The following is an 18268-nucleotide window of genomic DNA, read 5'->3' as shown; positions in this document are numbered from 1 at the left end:
CACCGCTGAACAGGGCACCGCCGTCTCAGGGGCCGCTGAACAGGGCCCTTCAAGTCAAGCACCGCTCCGCTGGGCACCGCCGTCTCTGCACCGCTCCGCTGGGCTCTTCCTCTCAAGCACTGCTCCGCTGGGCCCTTCCTCTCAAGCACCGCTCCGCTGGGCACCGCCGTGACACGCACAGCTGGCCCACTGGCAGAAGGGGCTGGCCCGCATCTGTGTCGGGCCGGGCTGCACGAAGCACTCTGGGCACCATGCCTCCTCCAGAACCAGTGGAGTCTGTAATCCACTTGTGAGACTGTGGCTTTGCACTCCCCAGGATGGCACAGTGGGCAATCCACCCACTGTAGAGACTTGTGAGACTGTGGCTTTGCACTCCCCAGGATGGCACAGTGGGCAATCCACCCACTGTAGAGACTTGTGAGACTGTGGCTTTGCACTCCCCAGGATGGCACAGTGGGCAGACCACCCACTGTAGAGACTTGTGAGACTGTGGCTTTGCACTTACCAGGATGGCACAGTGGGCAATCCACCCACTGTAGAGACTTGTGAGACTGTGGCTTTGCACTCCCCAGGATGGCACAGTGGGCAATCCACCTACTGTAGAGACTTGTGAGACTGTGGTTTTGCACTCCCCAGGATTGAACAGTGGTACTCACCGGTGTCTTCTGCGCCGGCGTTCGTGCTCCTGGTAGAGGAGCAGAAAGACAATAGCTGGGAGTATGTGTAGTTCGGGTTCCATGCTGTTCAGATTCCTCGTGGAGTGTGTAGAGGTGAGCGTTTTCCGTTCGTGATGTCTGTTTCCGCCGTGTTTTTATCGGCGGGGCTACCGCCCCGGAAAAGGTGGCGCCAGGGTCAGAATTCCATTTTTTAACCGTCTGCCTGTTGGCGGGTTGGCCGCCGCTTTAACACCGACCGCCAGGGTTGGAATGACCACCAAAGACGTTCCCGGGTACAGCTACACTGGCTTTCCTGCAAAAGGAAGAAAAGCACTTCCCCATATACTGGCCATTGTTCCTGCTATGGAAGCAGATTTCACATCTCATTAAGGTCTTTGGGCAGCTGTTGAAGAGCAAATACAAATTAGTCTCCAGGAGCGCTGGGCAGCAAAAAGTTAAATTTCTTTAAGAGTTAATCTAACTAAATATTTATTACAAATGTGTTGGACTCTTTCTGCAGAGTCATCCCTAGACTTTTTGCCTTCATTCTCCTGTTTCCTGAACCCTCTTTTAGGGCTTTGTGCACTTTACCACTGCTAAGTGTTAAACTGCTTGTGTTCTCTCCTTTAAACATGGTAGAGCACAATTGCACAATTAATTAGTTGTAAGTCTCTAGAAAAGTGGTACTGCATTTAAACAGGGCATGTAAAATAAATGCTACTATTAGGCCTGCAGCACTGATTCTGTCACCCACCTAAGAAGCCCAGTAAACATGTCTCAGACCTGCCATTGCAGTCTGTGTGTGCATTTTAAACTGCCATTTCGACTTGGCAAATAAAGCTTTTGGTAGGCTAGACCCTTCCTGCTTATTACATTTACGACACACCTAGTGGAGACCCTAAAAAGCACATAGGGCAGGGTGTAGTTTATTTAAAAAATTGGATATACACTTTTAACTTTTACCTATCCTGGTAGTGAAAAACTCCTAAATGTGTTTTTCACTACTGCAAGGCCTGCCTCTTCCATAGGACAACTATGAGTTAACCTAATACATTTAAGTGATAACTTTCCATTGGGTACAGGTTGGAATATTGAATTTGGTGTCTAAAGGTTTGCTCTTTCAACTCTTCTTTAAAGTACAATTCTTAGGGAACTTGGGACTTTAACGCAGTCTGACACTTTGGGGTTCTAGGCATCATTTTTCCCTTAGAGTATGAAACTGAATTTCTCTGGTTCCACTGATTAGAATTTTGTCATTTTGGCCTCTAATAACTTATTAAAATGTATTCTATTTGCCTAATTTGGTGTGGGATGTTTCTTGTGAATTCACAATATTGTTGTTTAAATTACTGCATAAATATGTTATACATTGCCACTAAATTAAGTCTGACTCCTTTGTGCCTGGCTACCAGATGGTGAAGCACAGTTAATTGGGAGTTACTTGTTTTTCAAGCTAACAGAGATTGTGGCTTCTGCTTAAGTATGGTTTTACTCCCCTCAACCAATTTTCAAAACAATCCATCAGATTGAGCTTTTAGCAAATATTAAACATAGTGGTTGAATTATTTTGTAAGCTGGTCCCAAGGTGAAGACACCAGGATTAATATTTAATTCAGTTCTCTAATTTTGCCTATAGGACCACCAGATCCTTCATTCCAGAGTGAAAATAGCCTTTGGAGCTTTACCACTGGAGAGACATAATGACAGTACATGTCTTCATGTCTCCCTTTTAAATACCATGCACCCTACCTTGTGGACTACAAGGCTACATAGGTGGGAACTACTAATATTTAAAAGGGAAGTTTTACCTGTCTGTTTTTTGACAGTTTTGGGTGCAAGTTTAAACTGCAGAAATAAAACTATGGGCCTGATTACAACTTTGGAGGATGGTGTTAATCCGTCCCAAATGTGACGGATATACCACCTACCGTATTACGAGTCCATTATATCCTATGGAACTCGTAATACGGTGGGCAGGATATCCGTCAGATTTGAGACGGATTAACACCATCATCCAAAGTTGTAATCAGGCCCTATATTGGTAGGCCTTACACTAAGGGGGTCATTATGTATTTGGCGGCCGGAAAAGCCAGTCCACCGAAGTTCAGACGGGGAGGTTGACGCCAGTGTGGCTGCCTCCCCCATCCCCATTATGAGTTTCCTACTGGGTCAGTGGGTGGAAACACAGTTTCTGCCCAGCGGGAAACAGCCTACAGTATTGTCGCTTGCTCATAATTGAGCCGGCGGCATTGCTGTGGTGCATAGGGTGCACCAGCACCCATTGCGAAGTTTAATACCTGCAAAGCAGACAGTGAACTTTGCGACGGGGCTGGCCAGGGGAGCCTCTACACTGCCCATGTCAAGTGCTTGGGCAGTGCAGGGGCCCTCCTGGGACACCCTGCACCCTGTCTCTGCCAGCCTTTATATCACAGGGTTACTGCCATGTAACCGCTGGTAGAGGGGTGGGTCGTAATCCCCAGGACGGTGCTGCTTGCAGCACTGCCCTGGTGGATTAGGACCGCCATCACCACCAGACCCTCCGGTGTTGGTGGTCCGAGCAATGCACTACTGCTGCAGTCGTAATGTGTCAGTCGGAAAGCCAAATTAGCAGTGGTCTCACCGCCACTACGACCCTGCCGGTCTTTAGACATAATGACGGCCTGTGTTTTCCTTGTCACATTAGTCGATGTCACAATAAATACTGCAGTCCATTTAACTTACATGCCATGTGGTTAGTTTCACCTTATACTTTAGCCCTACAGTAGAGATAAATATACCAGTCCAGGATTAGTCAATTTTGACATATTTTAGGAGTCAGAGCACATACCCTGCGTTCTGGGCAACTGTACCCCAGTGTGCAGTCTCTTAAAACCAACAATAAAATTCAGCAACAAAGGATGGAGTCTCAACCCACCAAACTCTAAATAAGGTTTGAAGTGTGAAGAGAAAACCTTGAACATGATCCAGCAACAAATTTATTCCAATGAAAAAAAGAGCTTGGATGCTATCTGCTTTATCCCACTTAGAGCTTTTAGTGCCAGAGCTTTATAATGATATATCTGACCTTGAGGGACCAGCACCAGCTTTAACTTTGAACCTTACCTTACTGGAAGACCCAGATTTTGTGAAACAAATTAAACTTCTGCTCCATCACGGTTGGCTTGAGATCATACCACAACAACAAATTGATCATTTTCAATAATGCTGTAACCTCTTTAGGATCTTTTTATCCTAAACATTTTTTGGTTTATATTTTCTGCATCCCATATCTGATTTTGACCATTCTGGTGTATTTTTATTCCTTTCATTAATCTATATTTTTTACATTGGTTAGGGCATTTTATTGTGTTGTTTTCTTTGCTTAAAAATTATTTAGTACTACTGGAACACAATAAACACTTCTCTGATATTTGCCTGCTGCTTCTGCCATATCAACCAGGGGATCACCAGAGATTATGTAGGAACTGTGTTTAGCCTAACCAGATTGTGTTTAATAAATTCATAAAAACTCCATAACCAAATTAATAGCACGTTTTCTCACAAATAATGCAATTTGATATGAGTAATCATCAAGCCAAAAGATAACAGTCACAATCCTATTTCTTTACCTCAACTTTAACCAGCTAATTTGTATGTTTTTGAAGAAATATGTCTAAAGCACTGTCAAAATGTTCATACAATGAAACATATACCTCCATTAAATTGAGTAGTAATATTGTTGTACGGATATTTGTTTACTATACGTCACATCACCAATGCTGTGATATCTACCTGCAGAAAAAGGCATGAAAGCATCGGATTTCTTGAAGTTGCCATGTTCATTCAAGAACCGTTCAGGTCTAAAGATGTCTGGCTCTGTAAATTGTGTTGGATCCCGAAGCACAGATGATAATATGGGATACACTTCTGTACCCTGCAAAAAATGACAAACCAGTAGATTACATAACTGACAAGTGGTGGTCAAAACTAATTGGTTCCAGGTAAGTTAAAGCATGTTTAAAAATTAAATGGTCTTTGCTACTTATAAAGCTTGAAAGTGTGATGAGGTGACACTTTACTGTTAATTTGGTTTTTAGGAGCTGTCAGGGGATCATGAACCCATTACTTCAGCAGTTTGAGTGGGGGTGGGTGGCACTGGGCAGATCTATTATGTATAGTATTCCATTTAATGTTCACAATACTTTTGACTGTAAGTGGAGATACAGGTATCCAAACTAAAGCACATAGATGGGACGATGGATGATTATTAGATGGAAAGGAGGTTGGAACAATGGATGGAAAGAAGAAAGGATCTATAAAGAGATGGACTTATGATGGATGGATAATGAAAAGGATGGATGAATGTGTGCATGAACTTAGAGGTGAGAATATAGATAAAGAGAACTATGGCTGGATGAGAGACAAGGAGAGTTACAGACAGATGGATAAATGGAGAAATTATGAGTGAATGATAAAGAGAAAGGTGGAAATGGAGAAGAATGGAGAGAAAGTAAATTGATGCAGAAAAGTAAAGCAGAATGGATGATGGTTGAATGCTTTAAGGGATAGAAGGAGGAATATATAGATGACAAAGACAAGTGGAATTAACAAATGGGGGAAAGAAAAGAAAGATGATAACCCCTTCCCAAATAAGTGCAGAGGTTATTTTCATCACTTATTTCAGATATGGCTCAGATCAGTGCTTTAAATGGAAAAATAGAAGTGCAGGTACTCTGTACCAGAGTACCTGCTTGTTTCTCAGAAGTGCCGGTACTCTCCAATTAAAAGTATTACGTTTTTCTTGAGATAAGCCGGTACTCTCCCTCTCAAAATAAAAAAGTGCCGGTACTCAGTACCGGAGAGTACCGGCCCATTTAAAGCACTGGCTCAGATATTTCAGACATGGTTCAAACTGGGGGGTGCTTACGTTTTTCTGGCTACTCCCTTGGTAAACAACCTGTTTTTTTTGCAGCCAACTTCAATCTCACTTTGTGTCTGTCCTCTGACAGGTCTCAACTGCTTGTCAGATGTTATGAGTTCTCTCCTTCTATCAGAGAGATCCTCATTTAAAGTAGGAGGTACAATGTATCTGTCTTTCTCAACTTTGAGATGCACACAGACCCTCATTATGACCCTGGCGGCCTTAAGACTGCCAGGTGTCTCATGGCGGCTAATGTGGTGGTCTGACTGCCACATTATGACTGCAGCAGTAGCACTGCAATCGGACTGCCAGCACCACCAGTTTTCCTCCACAAGATGTTCTGGCCGTACTGGCAGTCCTAATCTGCCAGGGCAGCACTGCAAGCAGCGCTGCTCTGAGGATTACAAGTTCTTTCTCTGCCAGTGGTTTTTTGGCGGTAGCACCGCCATGAAATGGCCGGCAGAGACAGGTTGCTAGGGGCCCCAGGAGGGCCCCTGCACTGCTCATGCACTTGGCATGGGCAGTGCAGGGCTGGCCAGCCCCTTCACAATGTTCACTGTCTGTTTTGCAGACAGTGAACATCACAACTACTGCTGGTGCACCCTGCGCACTACAGCATTGCCTCTGGCTCGACGATGAACCGGAGACAATGCTGTAGGCCGCTTCCTGCTGGGCCAATGGTAGAAACTCTACTTCTGACCCAGTGGGAAACGCATAATGGGGCCGGCGGGCAGATGGCCACATTGGCGGCAACCTACTCGCCGGGACTTCGGTGGACGGGCTTTTCCATCCGCCAAAGTCATAATCAACCCCACAATGTCTACCAAGAAGAGAGGATCCACACAGAAGCAGACTCCCAAAGAGGTGGGACAAACAGGAGAGCCACTAAGGGTAGGAACACATAGCAGGGACAAACAGAAGGTACACAGAGGGGAGAGCATGAGAGTAAGTTCATAAAAGAGTAACATTCAGAGTCAAGACACACACAGGGACCACAGAACAGGGCCCCATATAAGCAACACCCAAGTGGAAAAAGGGTGGAAACAAGAGGATCAAAGAATTAGAGGAAACTGGAAACAAGAGGGTCAATGAATTAGAAGAAACTGAACATAGGAAAACAGCAGGAACAGGCAGGGCCGGACTGGTAGTACCGGGCACTGAGCATTTCCCTGGAGGACTGGAAGGGTAGGGGCTGGTTTCCATTGCTGAGGGCTGATTTTGTTACTGAGGGGCAGTTTTGCACCAGTATTGAAATATCAGCTCACCATAACAAAATCAGCCCATTGCTCCCCAAACTCTTAACTTAAGTCCCACCCCGTGCTGTGCTTGTTACCACGTCATGCAGCCTTCTCTAAGCCTCCTCAGAGTCTCAACTCATTGTGATGTTACTGATGTGTAGGGCAGACAGCCAGGACTGGCACAGCCCAGCCCAAGACTAGTCCGCCAGCAGGAACTACAGCACCCAAGTTGATCAGCAGGCAACTGTCGCAGATGCTGTGCAGCCTGAGCCTGCCTAGTGACGTGTGACACCTGCCATCTGGAACACAATTGATCTTTTCAAGTACTGAAGTCAAGCCTTTGCAGAGCTATGTAAACAAATGAACAACATGGTGTGGTGGGGGCTAGGGGCAGACAGTAACAGCTTTGCATCTGGATTACCCGACTTTATTAACAGCATATGTTGATAACATTGTGCACCCGCATTATGCAGTACAGCTTCCTAGGCATATGGGGGTTTATGGGCCTGGCTCCCAGGCCATTGTGTCTGTTGTTGTTGCCCAGCAGCACATTGCAGCTAAAACAGGAAGAGTGTGGCTGTGGAATGGACAATTTATATTCACCATTGTATGTGTTGAATTTGTGTTTGTGCATTTATTAGTACAGATATGTCAACTGATTCATGTGCTCATTAAATATTACAAATTGGACCCACTCAACCTTGTGGGCACACATTTGTGATGCATTACAAGCACAACTGAGCAATTCGCCACTGCTCATGAGCCCATACATTCACAAGCACTTTTAAACCACACACATGAGGAATAAAGTAGGCCTTGCTTGCGAAAATATGGTACCATCCATACTGCTACTTTTTTTGCTGGAATTGAGCATCTAAATAATGTGCAGTTGTCATTTATTTGCAGCACTGCCCTCCCACCTTCCAGGGTTAGCTATTGATGCCTACACTTTTCTTTTGTTAAAGATGATATAGATATTACATAGGGTGCACAATTCTAGTGCACCCGCCCCTTTGCATGGGTTTGCACTCACATAAATCTGTCACCAGTAGCCAGTATCTGTAATGTTTTGGGATGCGAAGGGATGCACAGGGGTGTTGTCATGTAAACCCGCGCAAGAAACCAGAAAAGGTGAGCATATGCATCGATATGAGGGTCGCAAACACCACCATCAAACAAGAATGGCACATGATGCCCAGGGTGGATGACATAGTGGGAGAACTGACAGGCTCTTGTGGTTCTCGAAGATGGACATTTGTTCTGGGGTGCCACCAAATCCTCCTTGCACCTGAGTCAAGACACATAGCTACCTTCTCTACCCACTTGGGACTTCACAGGTAAACGCACCTACACTTTGGTATATCAAGTGTCGTGGAGGTATTCCAAGACATCATCTGAGGGGTACTGGTGGGCTCCCTGGTGTCCTGAACGTCAGCGACATCATGGTCTATACCTACTTCACTGGAAGAGCACCTCCAATGTCTACAGGCTGTGTTCTATCGGGTGCGAGGCTGTGGCTTCGCGCTGCACAAAGAAAAGTATGAGTTTCTAAAGGAGGAGATCTGCTTTTCTGTTACCACCATTCTGCCAAAGGAATTACCCTCGACCTGGCCAAAGTCAGCAACATCCAGAAGGCACTGGCCTCTCAAATGTCACTTGAGTAAGGAGATCCCTAGAAATGGTTATTGTGGCTGCTTCATATCAAACATGATGCATCTCACAGGACCACTATGGGAGCTCACCAAAGCATCACTATGCTAGCATACTTTAATCCCAGGAAAGACACAGAGCTGTCTGTCGATGCCATCCCAATTAGCCTGGGAGCAGTTCTATCCCCAAAACAGTCCTGTGGAGAGTGGGCCCCGAATGCCTATGCTAGCTGTGGCCTGACCCACACAAAGCAAAGGTGCTTCTATGTTGAAAAGGAAGTGATTGCCATCCACTGGGGCTGCCAACATTTCCACATCTACCACTACGGACTCCCTTTTGTGCTTAACACTGACCATAAACCACTGCTGCCACTATTTAAGGGTACGGTCTCCAAACCCCCACACATCATTGAGATGTAGACACTCCAACTTCAAGAATACAAATTTTCAAGTAGAGCACTGCCTGGACTCCCATAACCCAACGGGTTATCTCTTAAGGCATGTGAGACTAGCCACCCCTCAGGAAGCAGAGGAAACTGAAGAGACCAAGGCATACTTGAGGGTAGTTGTAGAAAGATCACAACCACTACCCATATGGCTGACAAACATTGTTGAGGCTACCAAGGCAGATGGTTGTTTCCAAAAAGTGATGACAGCTGTCCAGTCTGGAAAGTGGGACCACATTGGAACTATGCACTTGCAAAAGACTGCTGAGACGCATCACACCATCAAGTCACTGCAACATGTGAAAGATGAACTCTCGGTCTCAGCTGATGGGTGTCTATTCTGAGGTCCACGGCTGGTGATACCCACTAGTGTGAGCCAGTGGATCTAGCCCATGGATCTCATCAGGGGATGGTGAATACGAAAAGTTATTTAAGGAGCAAAGTATGGTTCCTCGGTCTAGATGAAAAAGTAGAGGAGACTGTCCACCAATGCAGTCTCTGTCAAGCTACCAAATGGTGTGATCTTTCACCTCCCATCATCATCGAGTTATCTTTGGGTGCTTTGTGGCTCTGGGCAAGTGCAGATTTCGGAAACTTACTGGATGGTCGACACCTACTCACGGTAATAGACGACTACTCCCTCGAGATTGTAAAAAAGACCTCTGTGGAGGTAACCATCCCGAAGTTGTAAAAAATCATTGTGACTCACAGTCTGATTAAGAAGCTACACACGGACAATGGGCCCCTTTCAATGGCCAAGACATATCCAGATACCTTAAGTCCTGAGGAACCAAGCATCGGCAGATGACCCCCCATCCCCGCTGGTCTCAAGTTAATGGAGAGGTCTAGTGGTTCATGAAGACAATCACTAAGACTGTCAGAATAGCCCAAGCTGAACAGCAGTGTATAGAGAGTGTGATGTACACAGTGAAGGACTACTATCTGACACCTCACTCCACCACAGGGATAGCCTCAAGCATGCTGTGTTTTGGACACTGGGTCCTCAATGTCATTCCACACCACCCGACATTTGATAAAACCCCAATGCCAATGAACTGTGACCAAGCCCTGTGGGAAGCAAAGAACCACCTGGTGTCCTAACGATGGTGCGCAAAAGTGGCAAAACTATTGGTGGGAGACTGGGTGCTCATAAAAGACGGTCGCCTGGGGAGCAAGTTCTGTCTGCCATTTGAAAGAAGACCATGGAGAGTCTCCCATATCAATGGAACCATGATAAGTGCAACCCAAGGCAGAGAGACGATGACGTGCAATGTGTCTCACTTCAAGCTGTTCAAAGGAAACCCAGATGATGTGCTTGACCACAAATGATAATGACGAGGGACCTGACCCTGGTGAATTGTCACTCTCCCCAGGGTCTACCATAGGGTTGGCCTCTCTGCAAACCCACAGCTCGAAATCAGACATCTCTAGCCCCCTGGTTCCCGGTACAGACCACCCACATTCCCAGCCTACTCAGCTGACTCCTGGCTGGGGCCTCCCTAGATATCAACTATGGAGAAACCTGATGCCCTCCCAACAATTCCAAGACTATGTGATGGACTGATGAGTTAGAAGATAGAAAACCAGGGAAGGAGAGACAGCGTAGCCTGTCTATCAGTATCCATTTCGATCTGTGTTTAGCCATTAACTGTGAGACAATGTTAGGTCAGTTTTCATGGTAGCTTCTCAGAGTGTGGATTGCCTAGAATCATTTGGCATATTATGTGACACATTGCCAGACTGTTTTTGTGTTTTCATTTTGTGATAAAAGAGGAATGTAATGTTTTGGGATGCACAGGGGTTTTCTCACGTACACCCTGGCACCCACGGCAATGCAGTTGGTTTAGCCTGCGGTCATGTGACCATAATGTTAAATAAACAGGCAGGGCTGCGCGCAAGCAGTCTCCGCACCAGACAGCATCCAGAGCCTCTCAGTATGTGCCCGTGCTGCGCAAGCCTCCCTCACCTCACAACATAACAGTATCTACAAATGGGCCAGTTGTTTTAACTCTTTCTGAGCACAATATTTAATTGAGTTCTTGATCACAGAGCGCGTCAGGTACCTGCTTCAGGAAAGACGTTTGTCTCATGTACTCTTAGATGCCTCTCTAAAACTTGCATAATCACCAAAGTGATTTGTCAACTCACAACACGCAATGGTAGTACAGCAGTCTACAACAGAACAATCTGTTTCTGGGAATTCATCTGCCCTGCTCCATGCGGCCACTGTACACGTTACACTTTCACAAATGTCATGGAGTAGGAAGAGCACACAGAAGACAAAAACAATGTTTTTCAGATGTGCTTCAACGTTCAGCCCTCCTCTCTAATGATTGAATCATTTTTATCCACATGTGTCTGAAGATGATTTCCTGTTCAACATGGCCACTTGTTAGGAACTTTGGTGTCTTGTGATGAGCTAAGAGATCTTTAGTTCTCTGGGACCACCTCTGTCTCACAGGTGCCTGAGCCTTCTTTAAACCCCCTTTCTCACATTATGGTGGGTGCTTTTGTGCATTAATAGTGGTGTGTTTTCTAACACTGGTGGTGGTGTGTTTGTATACTAATAAGGGTGTCTTTTCTCACACAAGTGGTTTGTCTTTTTTGGCACTGGTGGTAGTTGCTGTATAGTAGTGGTGATGCCTTTTTTTACTATAGGAGTGACATTTTATGTTACTGGTATTTTTTGTCACACTAGTGGTGTGTCTTTTTAACCTTGGTGATGGTGTCTTTGTACACTAGCTGTGGCGTCTTCTCCCACTCTAGTAGTGTTGTCTTTTCTCACAGTATAGGTGCAACTTTCTCCCATTAGGGATGTATGTTTTGTTACTCCGGTAGTATGTTTGTATAGTAGTCGTACCATCTTTTCTCACACTGGTGGTAGTATATTTTTACTCTAGTGGTGGGGTTTCCTTCATGCTGGTTGAAGTCTTTTCTCAAACTAGTTCTGTGGCTTTTGTCACACTGGTGACAGTGTCTGCTCACTAATAGCGGTATCTTTCTACACTGATGGTGATGTATTCTCTCTCACTATGGTGGTGGTAGTGTCTTTTCTCACACCAGCTGTGTGTCTTTTTTCATACTGGTGGTGGTGTGTCTAATGTTGGTCTTAGTGTCTGTACACTAGTGGCAAGTCTTTTCTAACATTGGTGGTGGTGCCTTTGTATGTACACTAGTAGTAGTGTCTTGTTCCACAGGGGAGGTGGTGTTTTTGTCACACAAGTGTTGCGTCTTTTCTCATGCTGGTTGGTGTGTCTTTTCTCACACTGGTGGCAGCGTCTGTACTACAGTGGTGGTCTTCTCATTAAAGTGTTTTTGTGATCAGCTACTCCTGGACCCTCATGGGCCAATTTTTTCAAAATTATCTTGGGAGAGAACTGCCCCTTAAGCTTCCCCCTATGCAATCATCATGCTTGTTTCTATGCACTGTTTGTGTACTGGTCAGTCTTATTTTTATATTCTCTAATTCTCTACTCTCTGGTCTATCTGTTTTTGTTTTTTGCAGGAAGAATGCCTGTGGGTATGGCTGGGTTTCCTACTGCTCTGTAAGGTTATAATTTACTATGCTTTAAAATTTAATATGTTTGAATGTGTAATAAAAATGTATTGTAAAATGCACCATTTGTTTGTGCAAGTTTTCTGGGTGGGAGAAAAAAATCCCACCAACCAATCTCCCCCTGTAAGGGTCAGACTCACTCGCTATGCACCGTATGGAGACTGGTCTACTAACATTTGCCAGGGCTGCTTTTAGCTCCAAGTCCGGCCGTGTGAACAGGATATGGGAAATTTCCAGACTGCAGTACCAAAGTAACATTTTTTAGGAGTTGGTGCATTCGCAGGTACTCACATAAAATGCACTTTCATTATACCTGTTCTCATAGTTACTCAGGACGAGAAAGACCTGAACCTGTTCTGATCTTATTTGTGAGACTAGTAATCTTTATGTTGTTGTTATTGAGGCAACTCTAAGTGAATGAATCTGGGCAACTTGGGCAAAAAGTGAGAGATGCCTTGGGTGAAGGCTGCTTGAATGCCGGGATCCCTGTGGGCTGTGTATGAAGAAATCTACCCAATGTACTCAGGAGGAGCTGATCTTGGTGCTGGCGCAGCTTGTTGATGTTTATCCTGGGACCATAAACGTAATCAGAATTGAAGATGCCAAGGATATCACAAGCAGCACTTAGGAACTCTAAAGAAACTTGTATCACCATTTTAATTAGTGTTGATTCTTTGTTGTCATCCCCTGCTCACACATGCTGACATATATGCCTCACATGCTCAGTAACTGTTAAAATGTGGCATCTTGCCCTAACACCCTGCCTGTCTCAAACTAATCAAATACCTTTGAAGTCGAAAGAATCTTTAGGTTTTGTTTTTGTGTATTGTGGAACTCCTGAAAAAAGGTTGGAGTATACTTATCCCAGGGTAAGCAAAGAAAGTAATCCCCCAGCTGCTATCCGACTGTTCAGTATTATTAACGGAAGAAGCATTTATAAAGTCAATAGATCTGTTTTTGAGGTATGTCAACAAGTGTCTTCTTTGATTCCAGATTTTCCATGTGTGGTTCTGCAAGTCTAAGTTGGTAAATGCAAGAATAATTAAATTAGTGGATGAATGCATGGATGATTGAATGGGTGCACAACATGAGTAGATGAATGGTCGAATGAGTATGTGAGAGTGAGGGGGTAGAGGAAGAGGTGTGTGAGTGTGTGGGTGGATAAATCCGCAAGTGCTTGGATGGATGAATGGATAAATAAGTATAATCAAGAATGATTTAGTAAGTGATTGACTGCATTGAAGGATAAATGGACAAGGACTTGAGTGCACTGATGCAGGAATGTAGAGTGGAGAGCATGGATGAGCGAGTAATTGAATGAGAGAGTACATGCATAAGTCATTGAGAGAATGACTGTAGTAATCAATGAGTGAGTAAGTGCATGGGTGGATGGCATGAATTGTTTCTTTCTGCTGTACTAGTATTGGGTTACGAGGGTGTGAGAAGGCCTCTGAACCAAATGTATGCCTCTTTACTACTCTACCAGGGGAATCTTCCTTAATGCACCGGAGTGTATAGCTTAATTAAACTGTAGGTGAATAAAAGGATATACTGGTCTGAGTATTGAAGAATGGATCAGTCAGTGATGAATGAGTAGTTGAGAAATTAATACCCATCTACAGAATGAAATGACAAACATAATGTATCACTTAGCCCTAGAAAGCTACAAGGTGAATTAAAAAAACTTTAGGGAAGTTTAAATAGCTCATAAAGTTTGCATTTTACTACCAAAATTCATTTTTGTTTTCTGTGATTGCTGGAGTGCCATTAGCCAGTGCCAAAGCTTTCTACCGAGGATGCATTCAGGCAAACCCATCATTTTATACAATAGGTTTTTGCTTTTTTGACAGCACTACTTTCTTCCATTTACACAAAGTTGATGGAAATTACCAACTTTTGCATGGGATTCCCCTAGGTTGTTGACTCTGCACACTTTACTCCTGCTAACCAGTGGTAAAGCGTTTGTGCTCTCCCTTTTGACCTTGGTAAAATTTGCATATAGCCAAATGGCAATTTAATTTACCTACAAATTTCTAGCATATGATACTACATACACACCGGGCCTAGAAATTAAATGCAACTGGGCTTCAGCATTAATTCACCCCTTAAAGTAACCCTGTAAACACTCACCCACTTACAGTTTACCTGCCTTCTTCATAGACTGCACTGGGGCCTCACTCCTCAGCAACCCACCACTGTTGAGCCCTGATTTGAACCAAGCTTGCAGATTGTCCTGCTGTTGACTCTCGCATGATCACTTTTCTCTATTAAAGTATCTAAGTGACAAGATAAACTTTCCACTAGGATGAACCTGGTCCTGTATCCTACCAGCGATTGATTGCAGCCAGCATTAACCTTTGTCTTTGACTCAATCTAGAATGGCCAGGTTACCATGGTTGGTGCTTTGTGCTACTTGGTAGAGGTGGGCGTAATTGACAGAGTTTCTTTCTGCAGAATTCTGTGGAGTTACGTCAAAATTCCACTGAATTCCATCAAGTGGCAGAGTGGCCACCACAATGTGCAGTGCATTCCCCTGGATGCCCTTACCTAAGTATGTAAGGGCACCGAAAGGGAATGCACATAGTGCATACCGCTTAGTACATACTTTATACCTAGCACTCTGAAGTTAAGCCTACTGCTCTGCCAAGCTACCAAGGGGGTAAGCAAAGGTTAGCTGAGGGTGATTCTCTTTTACCCTGACTAGAGTGAGGATCCTTGCTTGAACAAGGGTAACCTGACTGTCAACCAAAGACCCCATTTCTAACACATACAAAGCCTTTCACAACATTGACAACACGTACCTCAACAACCACATAAACGTCCACAAACCTACCAGACACCTCTTCTCAGCCGGACTCCTACTCGTACACCCCCCTTCTATATTCAGAACCAGATCCGGTGATCATATCTCCTCCTACCTTAATCCTAAAATCTGGAATGACCTGTCTCTGCACATCAGAGCCTCCTCCTCAGTTCTTAAATTCTGCATGAAACTGAAGACCTGGCTCTTTACCAATTCCGGTCCCTGGCTCGGCCCATATAGCTTTTTCTTCAGTGAAAGGTTAGCCTCCTTGGTGAGTTGTGAGCAAATACACATAAATAACATACTTTGGATTCCCATCATCCCTCCCCCAGTACTCTAATTACTAGTAGCTTTATTTAACCAGCAATTGTGGATTATCTGAGTTCTGAGTGAGCCTCTTTGTATCAGTTCATCTTGACATTTGACAGAGATGAGACCCTAATAATTGTTGTAATCCACAAAGCCAGAAATATCCCTAGAAATCTATGGATAGTCCAGTGCTGTGATCTGCCGCAAAGAAAGAGGAAGAAGTGCTGCCTATTGTGTGGAGTGGAGCAGTGACCTGATCAGAATGAAAACAAGCAAGATCCAGCAAACTGAAGCTTGAGTTCTAGATGTCATGAATAACACAAGACCCTTTCGTCCGAGAAGCAGCCACAAATATATCAAGCATTCTGTGATAAGAGAGTTAAGGGTGAGCAAAGAGTATTTCAGGTCTCTGAACATATAATTGCCCGAGGTGCCTGTTACCATCCTTGACTTTGTGTGGCCGCATGTTTGCCACTTTCCAGCCATGAAATGAAAGAGAGAATGTTTCCCGTCATCCAATGTATTACCCTGTTTCACCCAGAAACGCTTCCTCCTGTAATTACCTACTATCAGTCTCCCAATAGCCCTATACGTTGCATACTGATGATTGTGTGAACTAGGAGAGAGTTATTCTAATTTTCAGCTTTCAAAATGGATGAGACCTATGCTCATTTTGGGTGGTGCGTTTTTGCAATACTTGGATTTTGCATCAGTGTACTGGATTCTTAACTATCCTGGGTTCATACTCACATAGTTGGCCAGCCTTGCACTTAAAACCACTTAGAAACTAGGGAAAGGGTGGCAGATAGGTCATTGACAACTAGATACATTGTAGCAATCACTCTAAAACGTATGTAAAATGTAAAGAAAAATACCTTAGGTAGCGTGAATCCTCTGAAGTTGGTGTCTCTCATCACCGTGTGTGGGAATCCTAGTGGAACAATGTCACTGAATCGTTGGATCTCATGGATCACTGCATCTGTGTATGGCATCTTGTTCCTGTCCTCAACAGAAGGAATGCGGAGCCGACCAATCACATTATCAATCTCTGCAATGACCTTGTCTGTAATTAGAAATCTAAAATTAACAAAAATGATTTTTCTTTTTCTTTCCAGCATTCCTTACAATTTACAAATGGTTCCGCAAATTTGAATATGCTACATTAATATATATGTATAATTATATAGTGTTTGTTTTGTCTAACAGGTACCAAATTACATCAAATAGTCAATGAAATTGAAGTCTGCATCTCTGGAATCTCTATGATGTCACTTAGAACCCCAAGGTGAAAACTCCCTACTATTGACAGTTATCCATCTTCGATTTTAAGATGTGTATGGGTTGTATCTTCAGGTTAAGTGTTATGGTTTTGTGATATTAGGATTGTCCCATGTGGTTGTGTGTCTCACAATGGTGACGTCCAGTCATGGACTTCTGTGGGTGTATGCGACTGTGATTGAAGAATGAGCATTCACCTAGCCAGTAGAAGCATTGGAGGCCATCAGGAGTCACTGTGCAAGCCCGGAATGAAACTTTGAACTTTCACCTCACCTTGCCTGCCTCTTCTTAATAGTATGACCTCCTGACCAAACCAGTCAACAGTGAAGGGATAGAAGAGTCATACATAAGTCAAACAAAACAGCTTTCGTATTCCCACTACCATTCCCCCTAACTTCCTTCCTCTCACATACAGAAGCCCCGTTTGGACTACATAGAAAATCACACCTGGCATCCTGCCATCCAACAGAATCCTTCCTTCCCTAGCCCAAACAACTAAACTAACAGCATTCAATCTATTAATCAGTCCTTTGTAGATCGCGTTGCTAGAACCTCTGGGCGCTGGAAGGCAAAGTCTCTGTCGAAGAGCCAGGTCTTGAGTCTTTTTCTGAAGTCTGCCAATGAGGATGTAGTTCAGAAGGGAAGGTCGTTTCAGGCCTTGGTGGCGATGTGAGAAAAAGAGCAGCCGTGGCTGAGGGTGTGCCAGATTCTGGGTGTATGTGCGAGGGCCATAGAGGAAGAGCGCTGCTGTCAGGCGGATTGGAGGAAGTGTAGATGGTGGTCAATATAGTCTGGTCCTTGATCATGTAGGGCTTTGTAAGCATGTGTGAGGAGCTTGAAATGACATCTCTTCTGGACAGGGAGCCAGTGAAGGTTTCTGAGTTGGGAGGTGATGTGGGTGTGCCTAGGAAAGTCCAGAATTAGTCTGTTGGCGGTGTTCTATATTGTCTTGAGTCTCTCTAGGAGCTGGGAGGACATGCCAGCATAGAGAGCATTATCGTAGTTGATGCCATTGATGATGAGGGCCTGGGGGACGTTTTTTCTGCTGTTGGCTGGGATCCATCTGAAGATTCTGCAGAGCATGTGGAGGATGTGGAAGCAGGAGGATGTGACTGTGTTGATCTCCCACTTCATGGTCAGTTCACTGTCAAGAATGATGCCAAAGTTGCAAGCGTGGTCTGTATGCATGGAAGTTTGGCTGGCTACCAACTATGGTTCCAAATGGAGGTGTTTTTCCCAAAGATCAAGACTTCTGTCTTGTTGGAGTTCTTTTGTCCAGTGGGATGCTGAGTCACTGAGATTGTGATGGCCAATCTCTTGGCCTCCTTGAGTTCTCAGTGGTAGTTGCTGAGGGCTGCTTTGTGGGCTGTTCTGTTAGAGGGCTTCCTGGTGGATCGGCATTGTTTCTCGAGTTTGCAGCAGCTGCTCTTGGT

The 18268-nt window shown here is 44.5% G+C and overlaps 1 protein-coding gene across 2 annotated transcripts in view; it reads right to left on the bottom strand.

The window, feature by feature from the left end:
- LOC138299950 (cytochrome P450 2G1-like) overlaps positions 1-18268 on the bottom strand; it is a 278392-nt gene that overhangs the window by 29029 nt on the left and 231095 nt on the right. For both annotated transcript variants that reach the window (XM_069238678.1, XM_069238679.1), the window contains 2 exons: positions 16433-16620; positions 4428-4569 (listed from right to left, as the gene is read on the bottom strand). In XM_069238678.1, the coding sequence (XP_069094779.1) occupies positions 4428-4569; positions 16433-16620 (330 nt within the window). The remainder of the gene's footprint in view (positions 1-4427; positions 4570-16432; positions 16621-18268) is intronic.

Source organism: Pleurodeles waltl, chromosome 6 (assembly GCF_031143425.1).
Source record: "Pleurodeles waltl isolate 20211129_DDA chromosome 6, aPleWal1.hap1.20221129, whole genome shotgun sequence".
Classification (NCBI taxonomy): Eukaryota; Metazoa; Chordata; class Amphibia; order Caudata; family Salamandridae; genus Pleurodeles; species Pleurodeles waltl.
Note: the sequence above shows the minus strand (reverse complement) of the source record. Positions and strands in the feature narration are given on the sequence as shown.